The sequence below is a fragment of the Megalops cyprinoides genome, chromosome 24 (genome assembly GCF_013368585.1).
Source record: "Megalops cyprinoides isolate fMegCyp1 chromosome 24, fMegCyp1.pri, whole genome shotgun sequence".
NCBI lineage: Eukaryota > Metazoa > Chordata > Actinopteri > Elopiformes > Megalopidae > Megalops > Megalops cyprinoides.
Window position 1 is genome coordinate 14914529 of NC_050606.1, and position 24227 is coordinate 14938755.

Below are 24227 nucleotides of genomic sequence, written 5' to 3' on the forward strand. Positions count from 1 at the left end.
AAGCTCAAATTTATTAGAACTTTTGAGATTACAGTATTCATAATGCTGTATGTATTCATATTTTTAGAAGTTCATTGATTTGAAATGTTTTTGAATATTTTATTGCTGTTTTTGCAAGGTTACTCTCTTTCCTGATGTAAGTGGTGGACAACCAACAAAAATGGAGATTGTGTTATCTGTTTACAAATTGTTTACTGGATTTTTTTACAAAACATATAGTTAACCATTTATTGAATATTCTGAAACAGTATAAACAGGCCCTTAAAATAAAGTGGGGCAGATATTTATGCTATTCTAAAAAACAGAAAAAGGAGGCGTGGAATATTCTTTGACAATGCAGCCTTGCTGAGTGTAATTGTGATCCATTCTCTTGTGGGCTACTCCATTCTGGACATGGACACGTTACTTTGGAGCTGACATCTTGCAAAGAATCAAGTCTGTGTTCACAGACATGTCCAAACAGAGCTGTCTCGGTTTAAGTGTCCATCAACTGTCATTTTGTCTGAAGAGAAGGCAGCCTTGCTGGGTTTTGGCCTTTCCTCTCTCTTTGCGTGGGTATGGTGAAGTTGAGTGGACCAGCCAACGTCAGCTAACGTGCCAAGATGTGTAGCTGGTCCTAACCATTGGCAGTAAAACAGGAAGCTCACAATTCAGCCCTCTGACAGGTACACCAGTAAAATTATTCCAAGTCATGCTACTTGTTAACAGATGGGTATAGTACAACAGGTTTCAGCAGGTGGTAGCTCTCAGGAAGTCACGGCCTCCTTCTGGAACGTTCTCGCACTATCATCATCCAAACCAGCCCCTCCTTCTTGTCCATCCAAAGGATGACCCTGCGTCTAAACGTTGACAGTTTATTTCGGGATGATTTAGCTCTATTAGAAACAAAGTAAGGAATACCATTTTATTTGTTTGTGTGTTTGTTTTTTCTCTTGACCTCTCCTGGTCGACCCTCGCAGTCCTCCTTGTATAGGGGCCCTCCTGGCTCCAGGGCTCCACCCACAGCCTCATTATCAATGGCGCCCCAGCAGTCTGGAGAAGAAGGAGGGTTTGCTTGGCTTGGCCGCTGCCTCCCGGGCTGCTCTCTCCAGGCCCAGGTCGCCTTCCAGCTGCTCCAGCTCCGACTGGTCCAGCAGCTCAAAGTCCTCTGCCTCGCTCTCCGAGTCCTCGGTGATGTCCAGGGGCTGTTTGGAGGGGGGCACAGGCCGCGGGGGGGCGGTGTGGGCCTCTATCTGCTCCTGGATGGCCGCCGTCACTGCCGCCGCTATCACATCCCCAGCCATCCTGTGGACCAGCTCCAGCGTCAGGGGCCCAGGAGCCTCCTGCGGGACGGGGGGCGGCGGGGGCGGCGGTGGGGCGGGCAGGCTGAAGCTCAGCTCGTCATCGTCGCCATTGGTCCCGGTGCCGTTGTCCACCGACGGGAACTCAGGGAGTCCGCCCGCGAACACCTCGTCGTGGTCACTGTGGCGATCCAGATCTACAGAGCAGCAGAGAAGGAGGACACAGCTCAGCTTACACTGCCTGTCTCTTTAGCTATCTGCACAAAGCACTACATTATACCTGTGACAGGTGTGTCATGTGGCATCGTGGGCCTGCACACCCCCCTGCACACCTGATATCATTTAAATCAGCACGGTGGTAGAGACAGCAGTGGGCGTGTGACATGAGTACCACCTTATTCCTCACTCGTTTTGTTTAGCTGTACTGCATTGCTTAAATGAATGGACCCTTTCATGGTGTTGGAGACAGCGGCATGTCTTCTAATGCTGTGTGAGAACTTTTTGTGTATTTGTTTTGGTAAGGTGAAAGTCTCGGTCCATCTACCTTTTACAGGCCAGCTTGGACTATCACTTCAAGTCATTCTTTTCCTCGATCTCAAGGACACTTGCTTCCACTGTTTATCCTCCTCTTTGCTCTTAATATCATATCAGGTAGCATCTCTCTCACCTCGCTATTTCTCTCACACGCTCACAATCCCAACCGTTACCCTGCCCTGCTACCCAGTAACCCTGCATGGATACATGGATTCGCACAACTGTGAATAACTGTGAGGAACTGTGTGATGTCATATGATTGGTGTGCCTCTTCCCACTGAGTGCACTGAAACTGCCTGTAGTTCCCTTACTGCGGTGCTCATGTGCGTAACAGTCAAAAGAAAACACAACTAGCTCATGCACCCACTCTTTAAAGTTCATGCTAAGAATATGGACAAGGACAAGGGGTAGGGGTGCAAAAGTCACCTTCGGAGTCCTCGGTCTGGGGAGTGTGCCCCTCTGACAGGCTGAAGGTGCCATTCTCTGTCCAGGTCACCTCAGAGACCTCGGTGTCTGATATTGAGTGCTCTCTGCAAGCGGCTGAATCCAGCTGGGTACAGAGATGGGCCAAGGACCAGTCAGCTGACAAACGGCAGTGGAGCAACAGTAGGGAAAATGGCACAACACTCTCTACTCAGGGCAAGATATGATGCTCTCCTCAGACTAGAGGAACTGCAATCAAGCAAGAATTGAAACTGTTCAGGCAACATGTGACACTGTCTACGCAGGCAAGACACGTTGCTCATTTTATTTCAAACCAAGTGGAACTGAGGGAAAGTAAAAAGGCTTCACATAATGAACTAATCTCGTAAAGCAATCAGGCTGGTACGGACCTTGGGAAAAAGTGATGATAGGTCTGTCTCACTGCCTTCCTCTTGGCTTTGCAGAATTCTTTTTTCTGAAAAACCAGCAATAGAACCACATAGCCTTAATGCGTGATGTATGCAGACAGGACTATATGATCTGAATATTATTTATGAACTAAATGTTGGTATTATTTGTATACATTAATCATATGTTATGGTTAATGGTCAATGTTAATGAATACCAGTGTCTGATGGGCCCAGTCTTACCATGGTTCTCTCGCATTCTCTGAAGGAAGTCGCACACTCCGAAATCCAGCTTCTGCAGAACTGGCTCCACCCACACCCCGAACTCATGAGAAGACAACAGTGGCCAGAGGAAGACGCCCAGCACTGGAGAAGGGGGTACAGGGGAGTAACAGCCAGGGAGCTAAATAATATGTACACAGGCCAGGGCACTGACACAGTATGGCAATTGCACTGATCTCTCAGCTGCCAGAATGACATGTAGTCCCATTTTTATAATCTGGCTGATTACTCTTTCTCTACAGCACTACCTCTGAAGACTCTTTCACTTGATTTCGGATATTATTTTGGATATTATTTGATGACAGTCCTGATGACAGACAGTGCTGTGTTCCTGTCTCCTTTCTGGGAAGTCACATTTAATTGATGCAATCAAAAGCTCTGTCAGCAGCTGTGGTGAAGGTTTCTTTGTTTCACTTCAACTACACTGTACCTAATTTAGAACTATTTTAAGCAACTCAGGAAAAGCAGGGAAGGGGGAAGCCAATATGTGAACACTGATGCTCACACTGTGAGTAACTTAAAAAGACAAAAAAAAAAAAAACCCCACAATTGCAGACTCACCTGCTATGTACGAAATTATAATTCCTGGAATGTAGCGTCCCAGGATGGCGAAACAAGTGCAGAGGCTGCAGACCAGCAGGCAGAACTGAAAAAGAAGAGCGGTTTCAGTTTCTGGAAGGCAGCAAGGTCTTCCAGTCAGGGTTTCCCCCCTTGGCCGCTGGGCCCTGGACCAAGAACGCCTCATTCCACGGCGATAAACAGCGCTGCTGATGACAGGTTCAGTAGCGGCAAGCATAAAGGTGACAGCTGCGTGCTGCATCATGATTATCTCCCAATGCGCTCTTACAGAAAGCAGTGAAGCTCTGGTCAAGCTGCCCCCCCCCCCTCTGATTTGTCTATTGTTAGGTTCTATCAGAGCTTTCGTTCTCGGAATTGCCATAGAGATTACTGCGTGTTTAACCACTGTTAGATTGTCATTTGCTTTCTTCAGGGGAGCAGCGTTCCCATGGGTCGTCGAGATGCCTGAGGAGCGGGCATCTTTATAGGCGTACATCGTCTTCCTCTGTCACTTTCAAATGGCAGGTGGCAAGGTCAAAATAAATGGCCTGTTTGAAATAAACCTCCATGTGACCCTGGCAGCTGTGACAACTGTATCACATGTTTGTTTCATGGGGGATTCGGGGGTGGGGTTTGGGGGGTGGGGGGGGGGGGGAGTGGGAGAGAGACATTTTTGGAATCCATGTACTTATCTAAAAGCAATTTCACTGCAAATGTCAATATATCATGTAAATCATCCCATCAGTCACTGGCATTTAATCAGTGCAAAGCAAACCCTATAATAATGCAATCGATGTGAAATCAGAAAAGAATTTCGGCAATGCTTTGGTGGCCCTCTATTAGTGAAAAATTTTAGACGAAACCAGACAGTGTAGTAAGTCTTCATGAACAATCACAAAATGGGACAAGCGAACAAGTGCTGGAAATCCTGTCCTATCAGGTAAATAAAGGACTTTGATCTCCATGACAAAACTCTATGGTTGGTTCAAGTAAGTGATGTCATCAAACAGCCCCACCCATCTAAACTGCACTCAATATCTCTAAAGGAAATGCTGCTATTGGCTGTTACTGTGCTAACTGTTACCATGCTAACCATACAGTTTTAGGCCTTTATTCATACCTTGCCAGGATTCTGCTGCTTGAAGGAGGACATTTCCTGCAGGAACAGCTTGCAGCTAATCCAGGAGTCTGTGAACTGGTTGGCCCCTGCTCGACTCTCTTGGCTGGTGTCAATGACCTCCCAGCTAAACATAAACACAGGAAGTCCAGTCAAAAACACACGCACACACACACCTCAGGCTACCTCACACATGGCTTTGTAATTATGGCCCTGTCGTTATCTTGGAAACACACATCAGGATCATTGCTCCAGCTAGCTTTGTGAATGTTGGGTGGAGTGGGAAGTGCATCAGTGCTGCATCATGAAGGCTCTTTGTCATGGGACAGCATGGAAAGACAACTCAAATGTCTTATTTCACCACCGCTGCCAAAGACGTTAAGTGGAGAGGAGTGCATGCAATATCAGAATTGTGGTAAAATCCCAAATACTCAGAATATGATCGCAATTTCCATCTATGTCAGCAATCTACACTCAAGAATGAAATACCAACACTCTAACAAACAAACTCAACAAACAAATCTAGTTGAGTTTGGGGCTGAGTGACTCTTGTTTCATACTGTACATGCCGTCAACTTTAGATCAAACTCGTCCCTAAAAGCTCCCCATTCTGTTCTTTCATTTGCACTTGCAAATCAGTTCCAAATAAATTGACTGCTGGCACATGACAAATAGTATTGAAACTAAGCTGCTAAAAATCTGTACAAGACAAAACACCATTATATTCAAAAGTTTTACTCAGCTTCCTTTGTAAGAGGATTAAAGTGCACCCACGAAATTTCTCTGAAAAGTGATCATTAGTTCATCCAACTATTGTAGTACAACATTAACATGAGTATGAGCTTAAAATTGTTTTTTTTTTTGTTTTTTTTTTTTTAAAAATAAAAGATTGTTCTCTGCAACAATTTAGAATTAGACATTTAAATCCATGGTAAGTGTTCGGATGCCACAACCCTCAGCCAACTGAATGGCCTCGAAATGGTGGATTTATGAACGCTCGGTACGTCCAACCAAACTCTGTTCCTGGTTTTCTTTTCTTTTTCCAGGAAGAGCCTCAGTCGCCCTTTAAGGCTCAGCGAATGAAAAAGGGAGCTGATGTAAGCAAGACCATGTTACAGGGCTTACATCAGTCAGCAAAACGTGAGTCTGCGCATGGTGCCATCAGACTCACTCAGGTGTGCAGTCACTCAGGTAAAAGGTAAACGTCATGCTTATAAAAGCCGACTGGCTCCATGGTGACTACTTTGGGATATAGGCTTTGGATTTTCATAGTGCTGCACACGTACCTGTGCTGTGAGGTGGGCATTATACTGACAGGCTAAGCGAGGGACTAGCATGCAGGATTTTGAGATGCTCCCCTGTCTGCCCTTCTTAGTGTTGCACTGTTCCTTAAAAAGCGACCAGCTCCTGTGCCCCAGAGATAAATCAGCTGAGGAACCCATGAACTGCCTTTCCATTTCTTAGAACTCGGTCATAACCATCATAAACACATGAAACCCAGGTCTACGGTCAGGAGGTTAGCACCTGAATGTGAGCAAAGTTGTGGATGACTCACATGTCACACGCCTGCCACACACACACACACACACTGAATGCCACTTCAAACGAGCAGATAGGCAAGAATATATCCCTCAACAGGCTTCCAGGATTGGCTGGTAACGGGGACTTGTGCCATGGCAACGACATGAGCAAAGGCAAACAGCACAAAAATGGCTTGTTGCTACATTGCAAATCATGATACCAATTCCAGTAGTACACCGCACAGCCAAGCCACTGACCTAACTCCTAGCAACAACTTGCGGCCAATCAAGAGCATGGCAACAGGGTCAGTGACCACTTCCAGGGCTGCCTGAGGTATGTCCCGCTTTCATAAGGCTAGTGTGATAGACACTCATGACCATAAGCTGAAGTATGTATGAGCTATGCATTAAAGGCAGCAGTTTAGGGGTCTGTGAGTGCAAATGTATGAACACGTGGTCATTCTTTCACCGCTCAGGTCAGCATTGGAAGGCAAGGGGCAGTCAGATTAAATAACACTGACTATATTTATAAAGGGCCCATTTGCAGCCGGACCGACATCTCCACTGCAGCTGTCCTGGACGCAGACAGGGCGTGAAATAGTTCGCGCTCCCAAGAGAGATACGGTTGCGGCCACAGATGAGAAGATTCCCGCCACTTAACACTCCGTCAGATTCTCGCGTTAATTGAAAAAGGGCTCGTCCACACCATACTGGGCGATTAATGTAGCTGAGAAGCTGAAAACATGGCTTGGCCGCAACCGAGCAACGAATGACCAGTGCTCATTAGACAATTATGAGGCAGGAGATAACCTCTTAGCAGACCACCGCAATGTGCGGTAGTTTCACTCCATTGCCTACGGCGTTGTGCAACAAGATGGCAGCTTTAAACCTCTCAGGGCCAAACTGTAAGAATGACTGCCATTAAACCACAGCTATCCTGTGGAAAGACAGGCAAAACTTCATTCCAGAAAGAACTGATTTTTGTGTTTTTGTGTTCTAACTAGTGGAGGGGACATTCAGTAAAACCACTAGGGGTTTCTGTCCTTTACTATGAGTGACAAAGACAGTATTACTTATTTTCAGTTCTTAAACACCATCATATTTTTGCTCACTAACAGTACTAAACAATATTGTGTAAAAAGGAAGGGCTTTTTTTTGTTTATTTGTTGATAAAGCAACACAGTAATTAGATGGAATACGCTTGGTCAGGAGGGATCGACCAGTAATTGCTGAATATGTACAAAAAGTCTTTATAGAATCTGAATGAGCAAAACAACAAGATCAAAACAACAGACAGGAGTGTTAATGGAAAATAATTAAAGGAATGTATATATATATATATATATATATATATATATATGTGTGTATATATATATATATATATATATATATGTATGTATAGACACAGACAGAGAGACATATATAGACTAAAAATGCAGACAACAGTATATAAATAAATGTTGGCAGTGGCTGTGCAATTATTAGCACTTATTTCACCTGCAAGCCCACTAAGGAGGTATTCAATGTAACTGCCCGTGTGTTTTGTCCTTGACTTTGAGTTAAACCTAGATGATACATTTACGATTTTTAAAATGTTTTTTTTTAATACCTACACATCACAAGTTTATTAGTCACCAAATCTAACACAAAAAAATGATGAATCAAAAAGACACAGGCTTATATTCCTTGCTCAAGGTTAGTGATGAAGTACCAGAGAGGTTAGGCTGAGGGGCTACAACATGCATGTCCTCCAAGCACCCAGATCATGTGCTTCCCCAGAACCCTCCATCCTCAGGAGAGCAGACCTTACGGCTCTGTGTTCTTTATACCGAATCTGTCCACGTCCAAATGACAGGTGAAGGGGTCAAACTAACCGAGTCATTCATAAAAGAAGAGAAAACAAAACAAGCCTGTGACCCTGGCACCACTGACACCTGTGGTAGCTCTCCTCTGTTTTATTAGAGTGACAGAAGGGGAGAAAGGGACGGTGACGCGTGAAAGGAAAACATCCCTGAGGCCTGTGGGAGTGAGGGGCCTCGTGTCTCACATTCCGAGGCGTCCCACGCCTCCACACTTGTCATCTGTCAGGGAAAAGAATGTCAACTTCTGTGTCGCCAAGTCCTGAAAAGCTGGCGAGCACTGCCACTGAGTGCAGGCCGAGGCCGCCTGCTAACGGAAGCCTTCCTAAGGCACTGGTCCCCTGCCCCCATACAACAGCTGCTCTGCCACCAAATCTGGCAACCTTCCCCCCCTTCCCCATGTCACATGCCCTCTGTTCATCAGCTCTCTGTCCTGGACGTGACTGACGAGCTCTGGGGCTGCTTGATACCCTAAGTGCCTGGCGGGTGTCTCCTGAGGCAATTCCCCAAACAGACACCCCCCCGTCCCCCAACACCTCCCACTGGGTGACATGACCCAACCAGTGTAGCCCTCGTGATACTTGGAAAGGTCAGTCTGCTGTCACATCTCGCTCTGGAAGCACATGGTCGTGCGTGAGGCAGGGTAGGGGTAGGGGAGGGGGCTTGAGCGCCGGCTGCGTGACTCGACAGCTAGTGAAGGTGGGCGGCATGTCGTGCGGGAAACCCCTCTGACAGACCACAGGGAAAGTGGACTAAAAGGAGGCCAGCTCATATGTGGGAGTTAAATTATATTACAGGCAATTTAACAGATGCTCTTATCCAGAGCAACTTACACAGATTACAATTTTTCACGTTACCCATGTTATAGCTGGATATTTACTGGGGCAATTCTGGGTTAAAAGTACCTTGTCCAAGAGTACAACAGCAGTGCTCCAGCAGGGAATCAAACCAGCAACCTTTCGGTTATGCGCCTTGCTCCTTACCACTACGCTACACTGCTGCTACACTCAGTTGCACTCTGCTCTTCAGTAAAGTAAAAAGTAGGATTAAACACTTGACTGACTGAGTGCAAAAGAACACAGCACAGTCTTGTGATTAAAACCGTCAACTTACCATAATATCTGATATGTAAGTCACCACACGTTCTGAGGTGACAGATTTCCAAAAATACTACATGACAGTACAGTGGCGTGCCATCCTCTCCCCATTTTAGGTGGCCTACATGATGCCCTGGAAAAAAAAAAACCACTGAGGCTGTCTACCCAAATGCTGTGGTGACCTCAACAACAAACGACACTCTCTGAATGCCTGTTGAGCTCACACATATTACAGTACTCATGTGAGTGTTCTCCCTATTCAGAAGTAAAACAAAACCCAGACGATAATACAGTGGCTACAACAGTATTTTGGCATTGCTGTTATCAGTGAAGAGTTCCACTGAACACCTTGTGTGATTGTGTTAGTACCGTTATGATATTCACACGCAGACAATAAACTGAATTACAAACTTCCCTCTTGTTTGCGAAACAACTGCAGTTCCTTTGTAATAAAACTGTGTGTGCAGGAACTGTATTGTCGTATCTCAAGAACTACATTTAGACGGTGTGTGTGTAGGGCCTTATATATCAAAACTGACAGTGCTACTAACGGGAAAGCATTTAATAAACTGGCTTTGTTTCAACACATTAACCTGTCAAGCAAGGTCTATGAGGGTCAACAAAGCGATTTCCTGCATTTGAGAGAGAAAAAAAAAAACATTTCTGGAAAATGACCCGAGTTTCCACTGAGGCAGAAGAAGATTACTGGGAAAAGAGATGAAGAGAGAGAGCTACTTCAACAAAACTATACCGGCTGGTTTCACCAATTCTCTGGAAGTGCTGGAAGTGTGTGTGTGCGGGGTTTTCAGCAAAGCAGCTTCACAGATGTGACTTTTCTTACAGAAGAGAACTGTCCCCAGGTGCAGGCATCACTCGCCAGGCTGAATCACTGTGACATTTCAAAGAAGGGAGCAAAGACAGGCGCTTGACGGGCTGACTTGATACCCCCTGCTTGTAAAAGCTTTAGTGAATGTCATTGCGTCGGTCCATCTTCTGCAGCAGAAAGGTGCTCGACACCCGATACAGCCCATAAAACACAGCCCCGTACTCTGCCTCTCTGTTCCTCTGGGACTATCAGTCTATCAGTTCAAAAATCAGCTACATCTGTTGAAGGCCTTCCCACGTCTGTGAACTGCCAAGTCTCCTCACACTACAACCTACAACTATATCCAACGATGGCTAACAATAACAATAACAACGCTGAGAGCAGTTCCTCAAAGGGCGTTATTGAGTTAGTCACATAGCTGTACCCTCAGAAAAATCTAGCATCAATGTTATCAACTGAATATACGGTAATACATGACATCAAAAATTGTCAAAAACTCACACCACATATTTTGGTACACATTTAAAAAACCTATTCCTTAATTCTTGATATGCTCATGAAAACACACCCACATGAATATATATGAAAAACATTCTGACTAATAATGACTAATTACTTCTTTGTAAGGGACATGGCAGTCATGGTCAAGCTTCACCCAACAGTGTGCAGCTGCTAGCGCATCTGTCCATAACAATGTGCATCCAGCTCTGTACAGAACTGCACGTCCACCAGGTGGCGAACATGAGCGCCCACCCCCTGCGGTCACTAATCTCACCAGCCAGACAGGAGCGACACGTCTTATCCTCTAACAAGACCAACTGGTCGTGGCTTCAAAAATAGCCGCGAACAATGTCAGAAATGGGCGCAGGCATTCGGCACGTCCGCATATTTCGAAACAAGAAGGCAAACATGTTTATGCCCCAGGGCGCGTGGCCTCGGGCCCGGGCTCGTGCTGGCGGCTGCTCTCCGCCACGCCGGGGTCGGGTTACAGCCCCCGGCCTCGTGGACGCGCACGCTGTGTAAACATTGACCTGAGAATTCCATGGCAGCTCGTCACGTGACACGCCTCTCTCTGTGTGTGTTCCAGACTTCTCCCGCCACACGCCGCCAGTGGCGGAGGTGAGGAGGGAATGGCGAAGGAGAACCTAGGCTCCCAGCGCACCAGCGCAGACACACGCGCTGCCGTGACGGTCAAAATCCCCCGCTAACGCCCCGGCGGTTCTCACTCCACCCGTCAAGATCAATGAGCAAATCTTGCTATACCAAAGTCCTGATCGAGTGAGTGCTATTAAGAACGCAGATGGCAACAGCAGTGTGCTCAACAACTTACAACTCATCACATGCTGATAAGAGGGGAGACAAAAACAACGAAAAGATTATCTCTTTAACATGGATCCCACCCTGCCAGAGCCTTTGATTCTCAAATCCCCACAGGACGCTGGCCAACTTCAAATTCTGCGGCAGGTCTCCACTGGGCTCAAGCCAAAATAATCCTTCAAAGAACCAAGATACTGGCTTAAAACTGTCATATCCATGGCATGTCAGACAACAGCACAACATGCAGATAATGGCATTTAGAGACACATTTAGACTCCACCAAACCCAGCAATCTAATCCAATCACTGCTAATCAGCGATGCTGACACTACTCTAATTAGCCTCCTCCACACACAGAAACGCAAACACACACCAGGGTGAAATCGTGGCTTGGTTACCTCAGCCCTGCTCCGTTGTCTTCTGGAGCCATTTCAAAGGCGCTGGATTTTCACAGAGACCCTCAGAGACCAGCGGATCAGTCTATCAGGGCCTTATCACAACTCACGTCAGGTGAAGCTATGTTAGTGCTGCGCGGGGAGCAACCGGCTTGTGTTTATCTTGAATGGAGCTCGTGCTTGGCTATTTCAACCTGCCCCATCTATAAATAAATCAGTCACACAGCATTCCAGAGGCGGGGACGCAATGGGCGAGGGTGGGGACAGGGGCGGGGACAGCACACTCGCAGATTAGCTGGTTGGGGCTCTTCTCAGCTTTTGGGGGACTGGGGGGTCACAGTTTGTTTGACTCCTTCCACAAGGGGTTAAACTGGATTTCAGCAAGATCGTTGAGGTAGACGTGCATATTTTAGGTTGGCGCCAAGCAGGCAAAACTCAAACATTGACTGTGGTGCCTCGTCAAGTTTAAATTAAGCTCTTGTGCCCAGAGGCAAACGTTCACATTGAGGTCTGATGACCTGAAGCGGACTGGTTTCATCATGGTACGGGGCGAAGACAATTCTAAGACAGCACCCCCTTTTCACAGTGTGCGCAGCGGTTTCAGAGCGAGTAAATAGTTATGTTTACATAGGGACAGCAGTGTGGCATAGTGGTAAGGAACAGGGCTCATAACCAAAAGGTTGCTGTTTTAATTCCCCCAGTAAGATACTATTGTACCTTTGGTAAGGGTAATTAACCCACAATTGCCTCAGTAAATATCCTGTACAAATGTATAAAAATTGTTATCTATGGTATGTAAGCCACTCTGGATAAGAGCGTCTGCTAAATGACGAAAATGGTAATAATTCAACGATTCAGCTGAAACGAAACAATTTAACATTTTGTTAGTCTGACCCAAATGATCAGCATATCACAGAAGGAAACAGTGACCAGATTGATCGTCACAGTGCTCTCATCCACACAGCTCTCAGGCTAAGCAGTCTTATAAGGATAAGTCTTGAGATAGCAATATCTGGACAAGCAAAAGCCCCAGATCACTGCAGTGTACATTTAGCTGTCACACTAACAAAAGAGGGATAAGCTGAAATACCTACAGGTTAATGTAAAACTGAACCTGTCTAGGAGTGGTCAGTAACTAAGTCATATAGGAGCGATGGAAATAGCCTAATATCACACACTAGACTGCCACATTTGTAAATGAATACATTAAACAAGTAATATTAGTGATGATTTAAAGTCAGTATTATTAAGGTGCAGTCATAATCTCCACATGTGGAAAGTATGTGGCCTGTACAGGCAACTGTGACACTACCCTCATTCTTATTTTCAGTTAAATGACCGGTCAATCACTTGACCATGACAAAGCAATGTTCTTAGTACTTTGATAATACGCCTGCCAAGAGTCTGCTTCCTGCATGTGGTCCCTCCTGTTTGCCCTTCATCGAATAAGATGCTTCATACTTAGGCACACCCCCAGCTGGTCTGTATCAGGAACTCTGATTGGCTGTCTGTGTAGCCAGATGATTCTGGGCCAGAGTCAGTGGGTGATCGTCTTCCCTGAGCCAGTAAACTGCCAGTGTCAGCCCCTCTGGTCTACACCAGAAAACGAAAGGTAATCCTTTCATAACAGCTCAGAACACCGTCATCTGCCACAACAGTAACAACACACAACATGTGTTGATGAACATATTTCTAGTCACAATGTGTACTCTAGAATGAGTGTCAACAGGGAGAACCGGTGGTGGAACAACCACAGAAATTACGCACTTTATTTACAAGTAACCAAAGATCCTCTCTCCCATCTCTTCACATCTCATTTCTAAGTAGAACGACTCAGTGATCCACGCCGATCTTAGCTGTGACTAACAAACACCAGCTCCTTTAGGATGGTTGGGCAGGCACTCAAAAGCTAGTTTTTACCGCCGCTATGAAACCGCTCCATAAACCCACCACTGTCAGTCGCCACAATAAGGGCACGCCACTGGAGTCCATCTGAAGTGGGGCGCCTCTCGTCACGTTATGATCATTTTTCCCCAGTTCTCCGAACTGCTACTGTAACAGTGGCCGTATTGCGTGACCATCCAGCTTTTTATAGGCTCCCCGTAGGGGCTCTCTGAAGGGGGCTCCTCGGAGGGGGTTTTGGCTCTCGCTACTCAGAACTCTTGGTACAGGGAGTGTTGAGTTCAGATCTGGCTTCAGCCTTGGGGACTGGTGTGTGTCGTGTGGGCTGTTCGGGGGCGGAGGCGGGGAGGGGGTGAAGACAAGCGCTGGAACACATACCCACATCAACAGCAGGGCCTACGGGACCGGGCAAGCCCTGGCAGTGCGCCACCTCCTCACCTCACCAGAGCAGTTTCCCAACTTGCTTTTTACGACTGCGTTTCACACACTTATTTAAGGATGGGATTACACCCGTGGCTTTGCGCTGGCCGCGGTCTCTTCGACCACGTTGCTCTCACAATGGCTGCGTGTAAATAGTACATCAGAGCCTTGAAAGATACCAGGGCCCAAGCCCCTATGACTTCACTGAAAAGTTAAAGAGCTTGTTTTTGTACTTTGTAGACAGCTCTGCCTCAGGTCCCTGCCAGGCAGCTAAAAGGCTTAGTCACACTATGGACCCTGTCTGTGTGGGGTGCCCTGAGGAAGGCCAGTGGGCTAACAATGTCCTGAGGAATTACAGCCACAACCCTCTACACAGCCCTATGAAATCTCCATTGCGCTATAGCACCTCAGTCACCACATACTAGAGAGCTGTTTTTTTTTCACCTTACCCACACAGAAGTAATACAATGTAGAAGCACAAGACTGTGTCATATATCTGAATATTTTGGCATAATGGAAATTGGGTTTATTTATTGTAGTTTGCTGGTTCAAAGCCACCGGGGTGGGGGTGGGGGGGGGTTAAGGAAGGGTCCCATTGGTATGTGGTGACATCACAAGGGGTGTCATTACTTCTAGAGTCAGCTGACAATACAATATTGAGATTGTCATCATAAAGACCAGGGTTCTTTGGCATGCTTAGCAGAAATTTTATGAGGAGCTGTCTGAAACACTGCTGCCACAATCAGGACTTTGAGAGCCATATACCATAAAATGTATAACACATAAGTTAATATAAAATATAAATGCAAAATACCTTACTGACTATACACAACACAAATGGCAAATACCAAACTGATGACACAAGTCAAAAAAAATCAAGGAACAGATTGTACAAATGTCCCAACTCCCACTGACCTAACAAGGACAGAGAATTGTGATCTGGAGATTTGTGCCCACACGAAACTCAACAAACAAATGAGCTCAGATATTCTGTGTGAAAGCCTTAAATTCCAGCCACATATATTTGTTTGTGATAGGAGTGTCTGCTAAGCAAATTAATAATGCAATATAACTCCATCCATCACTGAGGTAAAGCTTATGCAACCGAAATGGTGCCTGTATTCATTGTTGCTGATCGGGTTAACCGAGCAATTTGTTCATGGATGAGCTATAAGAGAAAGGTATTTTCCATGTGCCCTATGGTCCAACGAGTATTGCATTACAGATCTGACACAGCTCCGGGAGACAATGTGGGCGGAGGGCATTTTAAGGCAGCAGGAAACAACAGTGCATTCTCGCTAACTGGGGCACAGCTGTCACCAAAACCTCTGCCCTAGACACCGTCCAAAGCCCACTTGGCAGGGAAATCTTCTGCACATTTACCAAGAGGACACCGTGATGGATGTGGACACATGATAATAACACGCTTCACGCCGCACAATGTCACAGAACCGGCGGGGATGAGAGCCGCGGAGCTGTGAGGATCGCTGGGAAATAGCATTAGTGGCAGCTGGTTTCTATGTCGAGGGCGATTTTGAGGGGTGAGATTTCTCTGCGGTCAGTGGACCAAATTGGCTGAAACCTCATATGCCTCTTCAATGGGTCATGGAAGTTTTTTTTTTTCCTGAATTTTGATTAATATCTGTCTCTCTATTTGTATGATGCACAAAATCATACTTTCTGAGCAGTCAATTGAATCTTCAGCAACCTTACTAATCTGCTAAATGATGGTCATATTCTGTCCGACATTAACCCATACACAGCACAGTGTAGTGTGTGTCAGAAAGCACTGTAATGGCACAGGCCACATAAGTGGTGCTCTTGCTTGAATGGCCCAACTTTATTAGATTTGTCAAGTCTTGATATCCACTAAGCCTTGTGTTTTGTGTGGAATGGATTTAAGATGCCACAAACAGAACACTGATTTTCATCAGTTCCTCCCGCACATTCTAAAGTTACTGTCAATCGACAATGGCTTTGCACTCGAAACACCAGTGGGAGTGACTTCCCGACCAAACAATGCCTTCAGCTAAACATTTAAGAACTGAAACAGAACCATATCCGTGGGCATTACCCATCAGCGGACTCCTTGATCAAGGGCAAATGGTGTAACTTTTCGTGTTATTTTTGCCCGGCGCAATGCTTGTGGTGAAGAAGACCTATTTTCTGGTGGTATAAGCAGAGGTGGTATAACCTGCTGGGTAAGCAGCACTGCTCCCAGGGCAAGGCAAAGAAGGCACACAGGAGGGCACTCTGCCAGGCCAATGAAACCCATTTACCCTTCGACCAATTTAATCCCGCTGCTTACTCCAACAACCGACTACTGTGTGGCTGCCAATTATGCTAGGTCAGCCAATTGTTCAGATCTTTATGGGGCACCATGAGTCCATCTCAAAAGCAATGATTCAGCGCTTTTTTAATGGTGGGGGTCAGGCTTCTGTTCATTTAGGCTTCGATGCTCGATTCTACACAGCTACAGCTCACCCTGATAAAGTCACCAGCATAGCTCCAGTTTGTGACCAGAAAAGTGTGACACACTGCACCACACAGCTCTGTGAGGATAACGGTAAATATCCAATTAAAAGGAACAAAATATGAGTAACACTATGGGAACAGTTCAGCAAGTTAATCTCTATGCATTTATTTTTTAATGGGAAGAAGAAATTGTAGCCTATGAAATGAAGTAATATATAAATAATTATATATATGTTAATAACTGAGGGATATTAAAAACACTGATGGCATCTCATTTACCTATTTTTACCCCTATTCAGTGGGTCTCATCTTAAATTACTGCACTGATCCACAGCCTAGCATAGGGGTTAGGGAACTAGGCATGTAACCAGAAGGTTGCGGGTTTGATTCCTAGTTGGGCGCTCCCATCTTTCCCTTGAGTGGCACATAAATGGAGATAAATGGACAGCATATGAGGGTACACTCCATACCATACATATCTAATGGAAAAGGTCACCTGCTAAGCAAGTAAATGATGAGAATAATCCTTCACACCAGCTTCTTGTTAATCTGATTGTGTAACAGAAGATACAACACTCATACAGAGTGACCTCTGTGGAGCCAGGGAACAGCCATCAGACGGGTTCGGCCCGACGCATGATACCCTGTGCTGCTCTGCACATGCTCCTCATTCCAGTCCTTTGAAGACCAGCTCTCTGCAAGTTTCCCCAAACGCCAATTGCATGTGGCTCCCGCAACAACAAAAGAACAGGTGACACAACCTGTAATCCACATAATCCCTTTAAGCGATCAGGCAATTAACCTGGGGTGGAATTAAAACTGGGAACCTCGAAGGCATTCAAGGGCTGTTTTTCGTCCCTGGTTCATGACAAAACTAAACCGATAGGTTACAACATATTTCCACGTTCCAGGATGTTATATGTATTTAAAAGGCACCTCAAGTGGTTTGATTAAAAAAATAAAACCCTGAGAAAGAGTATGGTTGTAGATACAAAAAAAGTTTTTATCTGTTGTGGAAGGGCCACTTATTTTGTGAGAATGAATTTGGGTTAGATAAGTATGGTTAATAATAACTGTAACGTAATCTACTCATCATTCAACCTCTGTGCACTAGAACTATGACAGCTGCAACCTTTCCTGAACAAGTGGAATTAAACCCAGAGCTCCAGAGGTGGGAGGCAGTCTCCAAGGGCTGAGGGTAAACCCTTTGTCAGAGCACCCAAGTATACACTAAGGCTCACAGACATTCTAAAATGTACACCACACTCTTTCCCATAGACACAAGGCACAATTCATTTCAACATCCAGAAAAAAAAAACTCTTGGAAGCATTCCCAAACTGAACTATGCAAAGTTCAGAAACACCACATTTTACCATTGACCAAAGCCATTCCATATTATTCCATGTACCATTCACCTGACCACTAGATTCCGCAGGGAACGTTCAGAGCAATTCATTAGACCTTCACTATAAAAGAGCACAGAGTTTGATCAAACAGGCTTCCCAGCCTCCAGACTACCATTCCAGTCCCAATTCCAACCAGCAGCTTTGAGGTTTTGGAATAAGAAAATGTAAAAGGCACCTACCTCTCAGTCATACTGTGCCATAAATGGGCCCCTATAGGAAAGAAAAAGAAATTTCATCTTTACAGTTAAGATGCATTTGAGGCTATCTATTCTTGAGTAAATATGTAAAGGGTAAAATTATTTTTACTTGTTAACAGTTATTTTCAGCTTTCTATGGGTGATTTATCCAAAGCCACAAACAAGCAGAGAAAATATTCTACTGTATAACGGGCTTATGTTCTCTGGAAATAATAACAATTTCAGATGTTGTGGCACTGGTACCTAAGGTTAGTGGACATGTTTTGTTCATTGGTAAAATAATGCAATCTGTTTTACAATATGCTCTACATGTTCATATCTCTATAGGGTCACCTCTTGTAATGTGAGATATACCTATACAAATCCATCTGCTCAATCTGTAAGAATCACCCTCAAACAACATATAAGAATCAAATCATTATGAGTTCATTTATCAGAAGAGCAGATGATGATGCTTTGATAGCTGGATGAATGGGTGGATGAATGGATGGATGGATGAATGGTATTTGCATAAATGAGATGATTAATTGATTTAGTTTGAAAGCATACCTCTGTTTCTGAAGGCCATTATATCCCTTATTGTCTGCACTGTCACCAAGCCTATCAAACACACGGCCAGCACGAAGTACACCCTCCAGGAGCCAAGCGCCACAAACCTGAGGAAAACACACACACACACACCAAATGACAAGAGCTTCAGGGCCACTGAAACAGAAGGGGACATTTAATCCAACCACTTTGTCTCTAATTCTGAATAGTAACTTATTGCCAGTATTCATTCTTGGATTCCTCAAAAACAGCATGCTATTTGGTGTTCATTTAAATGAAAAAAAAAACGCAACTTAAGAACAGAAACCATTCAACATGTGCTTAATTGTTTTGTTCAAAGTTGAGAACAAAAGATCATCGCTGTCAGATTGAATGCCCCCCTCAGAGACACACATGTTGTTTTGCTCTACGCAATCAGGCCTGGAACTGATTTGTACAGGACTGGGGTGGGCGTGCTCTACTGCCAGCCAGAAGGCACCATGCCAACTCCCAACACACACAGCTGCCCACCACCGCCAGCCATCCTCCTCAACAGCCAAATCACAGCAGAAACAGATGGGACACCCCGTGTTTAAGGAGGTGGTCCTCAACAGAGAGAGCCCGGGACATTTTGCCAGTTTGGATGCGGGCAGGGTGGCAGTGGGGATTCATTCTGTAAGGAACACAGTGGTAAATCTCTATTTCCAGCTGAACGTGATCCAACAGATTTGGAATGCAATGCCTTCCTGTGCTGCTTCTATGATCTGTACAGAATGCATTACATTATATATTTTCTGGGCAGGGGGCCTTATTGAAGTGGATCTAGACAGCCAATATTTTGCACAGATATTCCATAGTACCTTGACTAGGGGCACAACTGTACAGCCCAACTTGGGATCTGAACACATAATCATCTGATCTCATGTTCCCTTAACCACCTTTACTCATTTCACTACTGACAAATGATATTTTTATCACAGTGTAATCAGTATGTAATACTAGGCTACATTTCATCGTACTCAAGAAGAAAAGCATGGAGGTACTGGCTGTTGGGCAGAATTAGCATCTCAAGAAAAGCAGGAGTCCACAGTGCTTCATTTTCATGACATTTTTCTTCAGATTGCTGCAGATTGATGAGTTAAGAGGTCACAACTTTGTGGATGGAGATAGAAACGAGCTGATCCAATCAGTTCTTTGCTTTGGCCAGCAGAGTATTCTGATTGGATCAAACAATGCAATAGCTGCCAGCATGTGCAAGCTCCGACCGGGGCATCCTAGTCATCACTTGTCCATGATCACAGTCTCAATCTGCTCAGCCTAATAACAGCTGGGCTGGTCACAACAAATGTGGCGAATTAACATCTGAGGTCTAGACCAAATGCAACTAACAAGGGATTTCGAAGTACGGTACTTTTAGGGGATCAACCGCTTCTTAACTTAGCTGCATTCTGTGGAAGTGCGCATTCAGCCAATCTACTGGCATGCTTGTGCTGGCCTGCACGGGAGGAGCTCAGCTACAAACACTCACGGCGCAGATTAATGCTCTACATAAATGGTAATTACCTAACATTAAACCCTTCATATCCACCAACAAGCAGACATGAATTGACTTCAAACCAACCACTTATTGTGAAACAACCAACTACATGCCTCCTCAAAAGACAAATGAGAATTAGCAAGAATAATGTTGCAGCAATCAATAAACTCCCATCAGAAATGTACACAGTTGATATTCCTGTAGTATAACCATTCCTTCTCCTTCAGTTTCAATGATTATACCATTCTCCAGGCAGGTACCATGTTGGCAATTGTAAACATGTAGGCAGTGAGGGGCAGTCGGCCACTGACCCTGCTGGAAAGGATCCAGAGCAAGGTATACCTGCAGACATTTGACAAAAATAGCCAAGAACACATGAATATGGCCAATGAGAACATCCTATACATTTGCCATTACCCTGCTCTCCTTTAGGTGACAGGGGTAACACAGCTTTGCATCATATTCAGGTTTACCCTAAGATGACCTACCCTATCCCCCCTAGCCACACACACACACACACACACACACACACGTACATTCACATGCATGCGCACGCACATGTACAGACACAACACATCCTTGTGCAAACATGGAGTTGTTATCAACCTTGAATATCTACAATACATGGTTCTCTGCAGTTGGCAAACTGAACCTTATCAGTAAAGCAGTGTTTGAATGTGGGAATGAAGTGGAGGGGAAATACAAGTGCAAATTCAGTCAGAGTCCCGATAAAGACAACACGTACTCCTTCATAAAGCATTCTCCTGGCACTGCTCTAGGTTTCCTCTGTCATGTGATTGCAAATCACTTGGAGGCTGTGTCTCTTTAAACATTTGTTCATCTCATTCACACGCAAAGCCCACGACACTCTCTCAACCTGAACTAGCAGACCAGCAGTGCATTTGGTCCAGGTGGGGTATGGAGGCCAGAGGGTCTCCTCATGTTCAAAACTTCAGATTAACAATGGAAGCTAGAAGATATTTTTTCCTTGTTTCTTTTGCAAACACAATTGCCCTACTCCTGCCAGGTCACAAACATAAGCCTTTCCCATTAAAATCCAGGGCACAGCATACTTAGCAGAGAAAAACAAATAAGACTTTAGTGTTTACATAATTGCTAACAAGGAACATGGAATTCTTTGAAAATCTGGAGTTAGCAACACCCTGGTGCAATATCCCTGTCATAAAAAAATGTTTTTCATCGAACAGTCTCTGTTATTGTGTAGGCAAGACTGAAAACAATATAAATGCCAATTAAATAAAATAATGCATGGAAATGGGTTTGTACAGATCTGTCCTCTCTGGGGAGAAAAAACGTGTATACAGGGAAAATTAAATATCTATGTGTCACTGTGCTCTAAAAAGGTAAGACACCATCAGTGGTCACCATGCACCTGAGACAGTCAGACTGTTTTTTTTAAAGTGCTCCATGAAGAGTATCGGCAAGGCCTGCTAAGTACTTGAACTGCATTCTATTGTCCAGTTGAGGTGCATGGAAATACATTTCACAAAGTTATTGACGAAAATAAATAGTAAATGATGGTGCAACACTGTGGATGAAATGAAAGTGAAACAAAATGTACTACTTTAAGAAATCTGAGATAAACCAGCAAGACCACATTCAAGAACGAGTAGCTCCTGTAATTGCTGCAATATATATAACATAAGTACAGTACAGATGGTATGGTATCGGCTCATAACATTTATTTTACTGATCACATGAGTTGGCAAGCGTGCTAAATATGAATTGCGACAAGGAATTCTTACCAAAAGATTGAATTAGTGGCGATGAACAGCACCGTGCTATACAGCGGTCTCTTCCAGGTAATCAGGTCTGCGATGCGACTGAGCAGACTTGTACCTCCGGGCTGTCGGCCACCAGCGGACTGCTGGATGCTTCGGCCGGCCATCGCCTCAGCTGTCCCCGCTGTTTGCGCGCAACTTGCCTTTGCACGTCTGCCCTCCAGGCTCGCCTCCGCAGCATCTTCGCCTTCAGGTCTGTGCCGATTCGCCATAGGTAATTAACGCATACAGCTCGTTTGCAGCCCCCTGACAAAGCCGCAGCTGATTTCGTTGTTGTTATTGTTGTTGTTCCTTCGTTGACGTCATTGAGAGGCGGCCAAGGTTGCCTTGGAGCTGCGGTGAAGCGACTCGGGAGGGTGGGACTTGAATGGCTGCATGTGACCAGTGGAAAGGTGTTGCGTTATCGTGCAGGCGGGCTCGAACGAGGGAGTTTTAGCACAGAGGTATGAAGGCAGTTGATGATATCTGTAGGACGCTATAACTGAATGTAGTTTTATAATACTGATAATGTTCCATTGTTAGCCATAACAACTTCTGATAACAACGATTATGTAAACAAGCATGATGATGGCTTATGATAATAATAATAATAATAATAATAATAATAATAATAATAATAATAATAATAATAATAATAATACTTTATGAATTAACAGAGTTTAAATTAAACATTTTATGTTTTTTTATGTTAGAAAATATTTAGCCTCCACACATTAATATTTGGTAGAGCCACCTTCTGCTGCAATAACAGCTTTAAGTCTTTTGGGGGAAGTATCTACCAGCTTTGCACACTGTTTGGGAGTGATGTTTGCCCATTCTTTTTTGCAGATTTTCTCCACCTTGTTCAGGTTGGATGATGCTTTTCGACTGCAATTTTCAAATAGTTCCACAGATTCTCAATGGGACTGAAATCGAAACTTTGACTATGCTACTGTGGGACATTCACCTTTTTTTCTTCTTGAGCCACCTCAGTGTTGCTTTGGCCATGTGCTCAGGATCATTGTCCTGCTGAAAGATGAACTTTCTCACAAGTTTCAGTATTTTAGCAGACTGAAGCAGGTTATCTTGCAGTATTTCCCTGTATTTTGCTCCATCAATCCTTCCTACAGTTTTAACAGAATAATCGATCCCTGCTGATAAAAAGCATCCCCTCGGCAAGATGCTGCCACCATACTTCACTGTAGGGATGGTGTTTCTCGAGGGCATGAGCAGTGTTAGGGTTGCACCACATGTAGCACTTTCAGTTTTGACCAAAAAGCTCTATCTTGGTCTCATCTCACCACAGAACATTTTCCCACATCTTAGCTGGGTGACTCTCATGTTTTGTGGCAAACTTGTTTTGAGTTGGTTCCTTTTGAGTAATGGCTTCTTTCCTGCAACCCTCCTATGCAGACCAGTTTTACGCAGAGCTCTTGATATTGTTGACTGGTGCACCTTTACTCCTGTCAGACCTGCCTCCAGCCAACTCCCTGTTCAGCCACACCCACGCTCTGAGTCGCCTGAGTTTTAACCACACCTGCAGCAAATTCACCTAATCACCACTGAGGGATTTAAGGACTGCAGTTTCAGGCACCTCTTTGTGAGGTATTGTGCTTGCTATACTGAGCTGATTCATTGGTGTTTGTACTTAACGCAGTTCCTGGGTTTTTTATTTTTTATTTTTATTTATTTATTATAAATAACCTGTTTACCTTTTTGACCCTGCTTGCCTGTCTTTTTGACCCTGCTCTTTGTCTGGTGATTTGGATTGTTTAGTTGGACTCCTGTTTTGCTCCCCATGCTTTTTGACCCTGGCTTGTGTTTTTGACCATTCTTGAGGATTCTGATTTGGATTTGTTGGACTCTTTATTAAAGTACTGGAGCTCTGCACTTGGGTCTTCTGACTCTTTCATTACAACTCCACTCTATGCCACTGAACTCTGTAGCTCCTTCAAAGTTATTTTTTGGCCTCTCCATAGCTTCTCTCACAAGTCTTTTTTTGCTTTGTTGCTGAGTTTTGAGGGACAGCCTTTTCTATACAGTGTCTGGGTGGTGTGATGCAGCTTCCACTTCCTGATTATTGATCCAACAGTGCTCACTGGGATATCCAAACACTTAGATATTATTTTGTACCCCTTTTCTAATTTATGTGTTTGTATTACTTTATCTCTAACTTCTGTAGAATGCTCTTTAGTCTTCATTTTCACAACTTTTCTTCAGATTCTCAGCCTGACCAATGATCCTTAAACAGAATGGAGTTTTTATCCAGAAAGTCTACTTTAATGGTTCACAGGTAGAAGCCAATGGTATGTGTCCTCATTAGGGCAATTTTTTCATCTGTGTAAACTTTGAGCTTCCACAGGGGT

At 44.6% G+C, this 24227-nt stretch overlaps 1 protein-coding gene across 2 annotated transcripts; it reads right to left on the minus strand.

Moving 5' to 3' along the window:
• Nucleotides 1-303: 303 nt before the first annotated feature.
• Nucleotides 304-22233, minus strand: retreg1 (reticulophagy regulator 1). Of its 2 annotated transcripts, XM_036519066.1 has the most exons (9): nucleotides 21847-22233; nucleotides 18565-18671; nucleotides 17998-18028; nucleotides 4605-4728; nucleotides 3488-3572; nucleotides 2888-3010; nucleotides 2648-2712; nucleotides 2241-2364; nucleotides 304-1477 (listed from the first exon to the last, which is right to left on the minus strand). In XM_036519066.1, exons 1-9 carry the CDS (start codon nucleotides 22092-22094, stop codon nucleotides 1014-1016), a joined length of 1371 nt encoding a protein of 456 aa, XP_036374959.1. In that variant the 5' UTR covers nucleotides 22095-22233; the 3' UTR covers nucleotides 304-1013. The 2 variants fall into 2 exon arrangements, with proteins under 2 accessions (XP_036374959.1, XP_036374960.1); XM_036519067.1 differs by lacking the exons at nucleotides 17998-18028; nucleotides 18565-18671; nucleotides 21847-22233 and adding an exon at nucleotides 11618-11832.
• Nucleotides 22234-24227: the final 1994 nt, after the last annotated feature.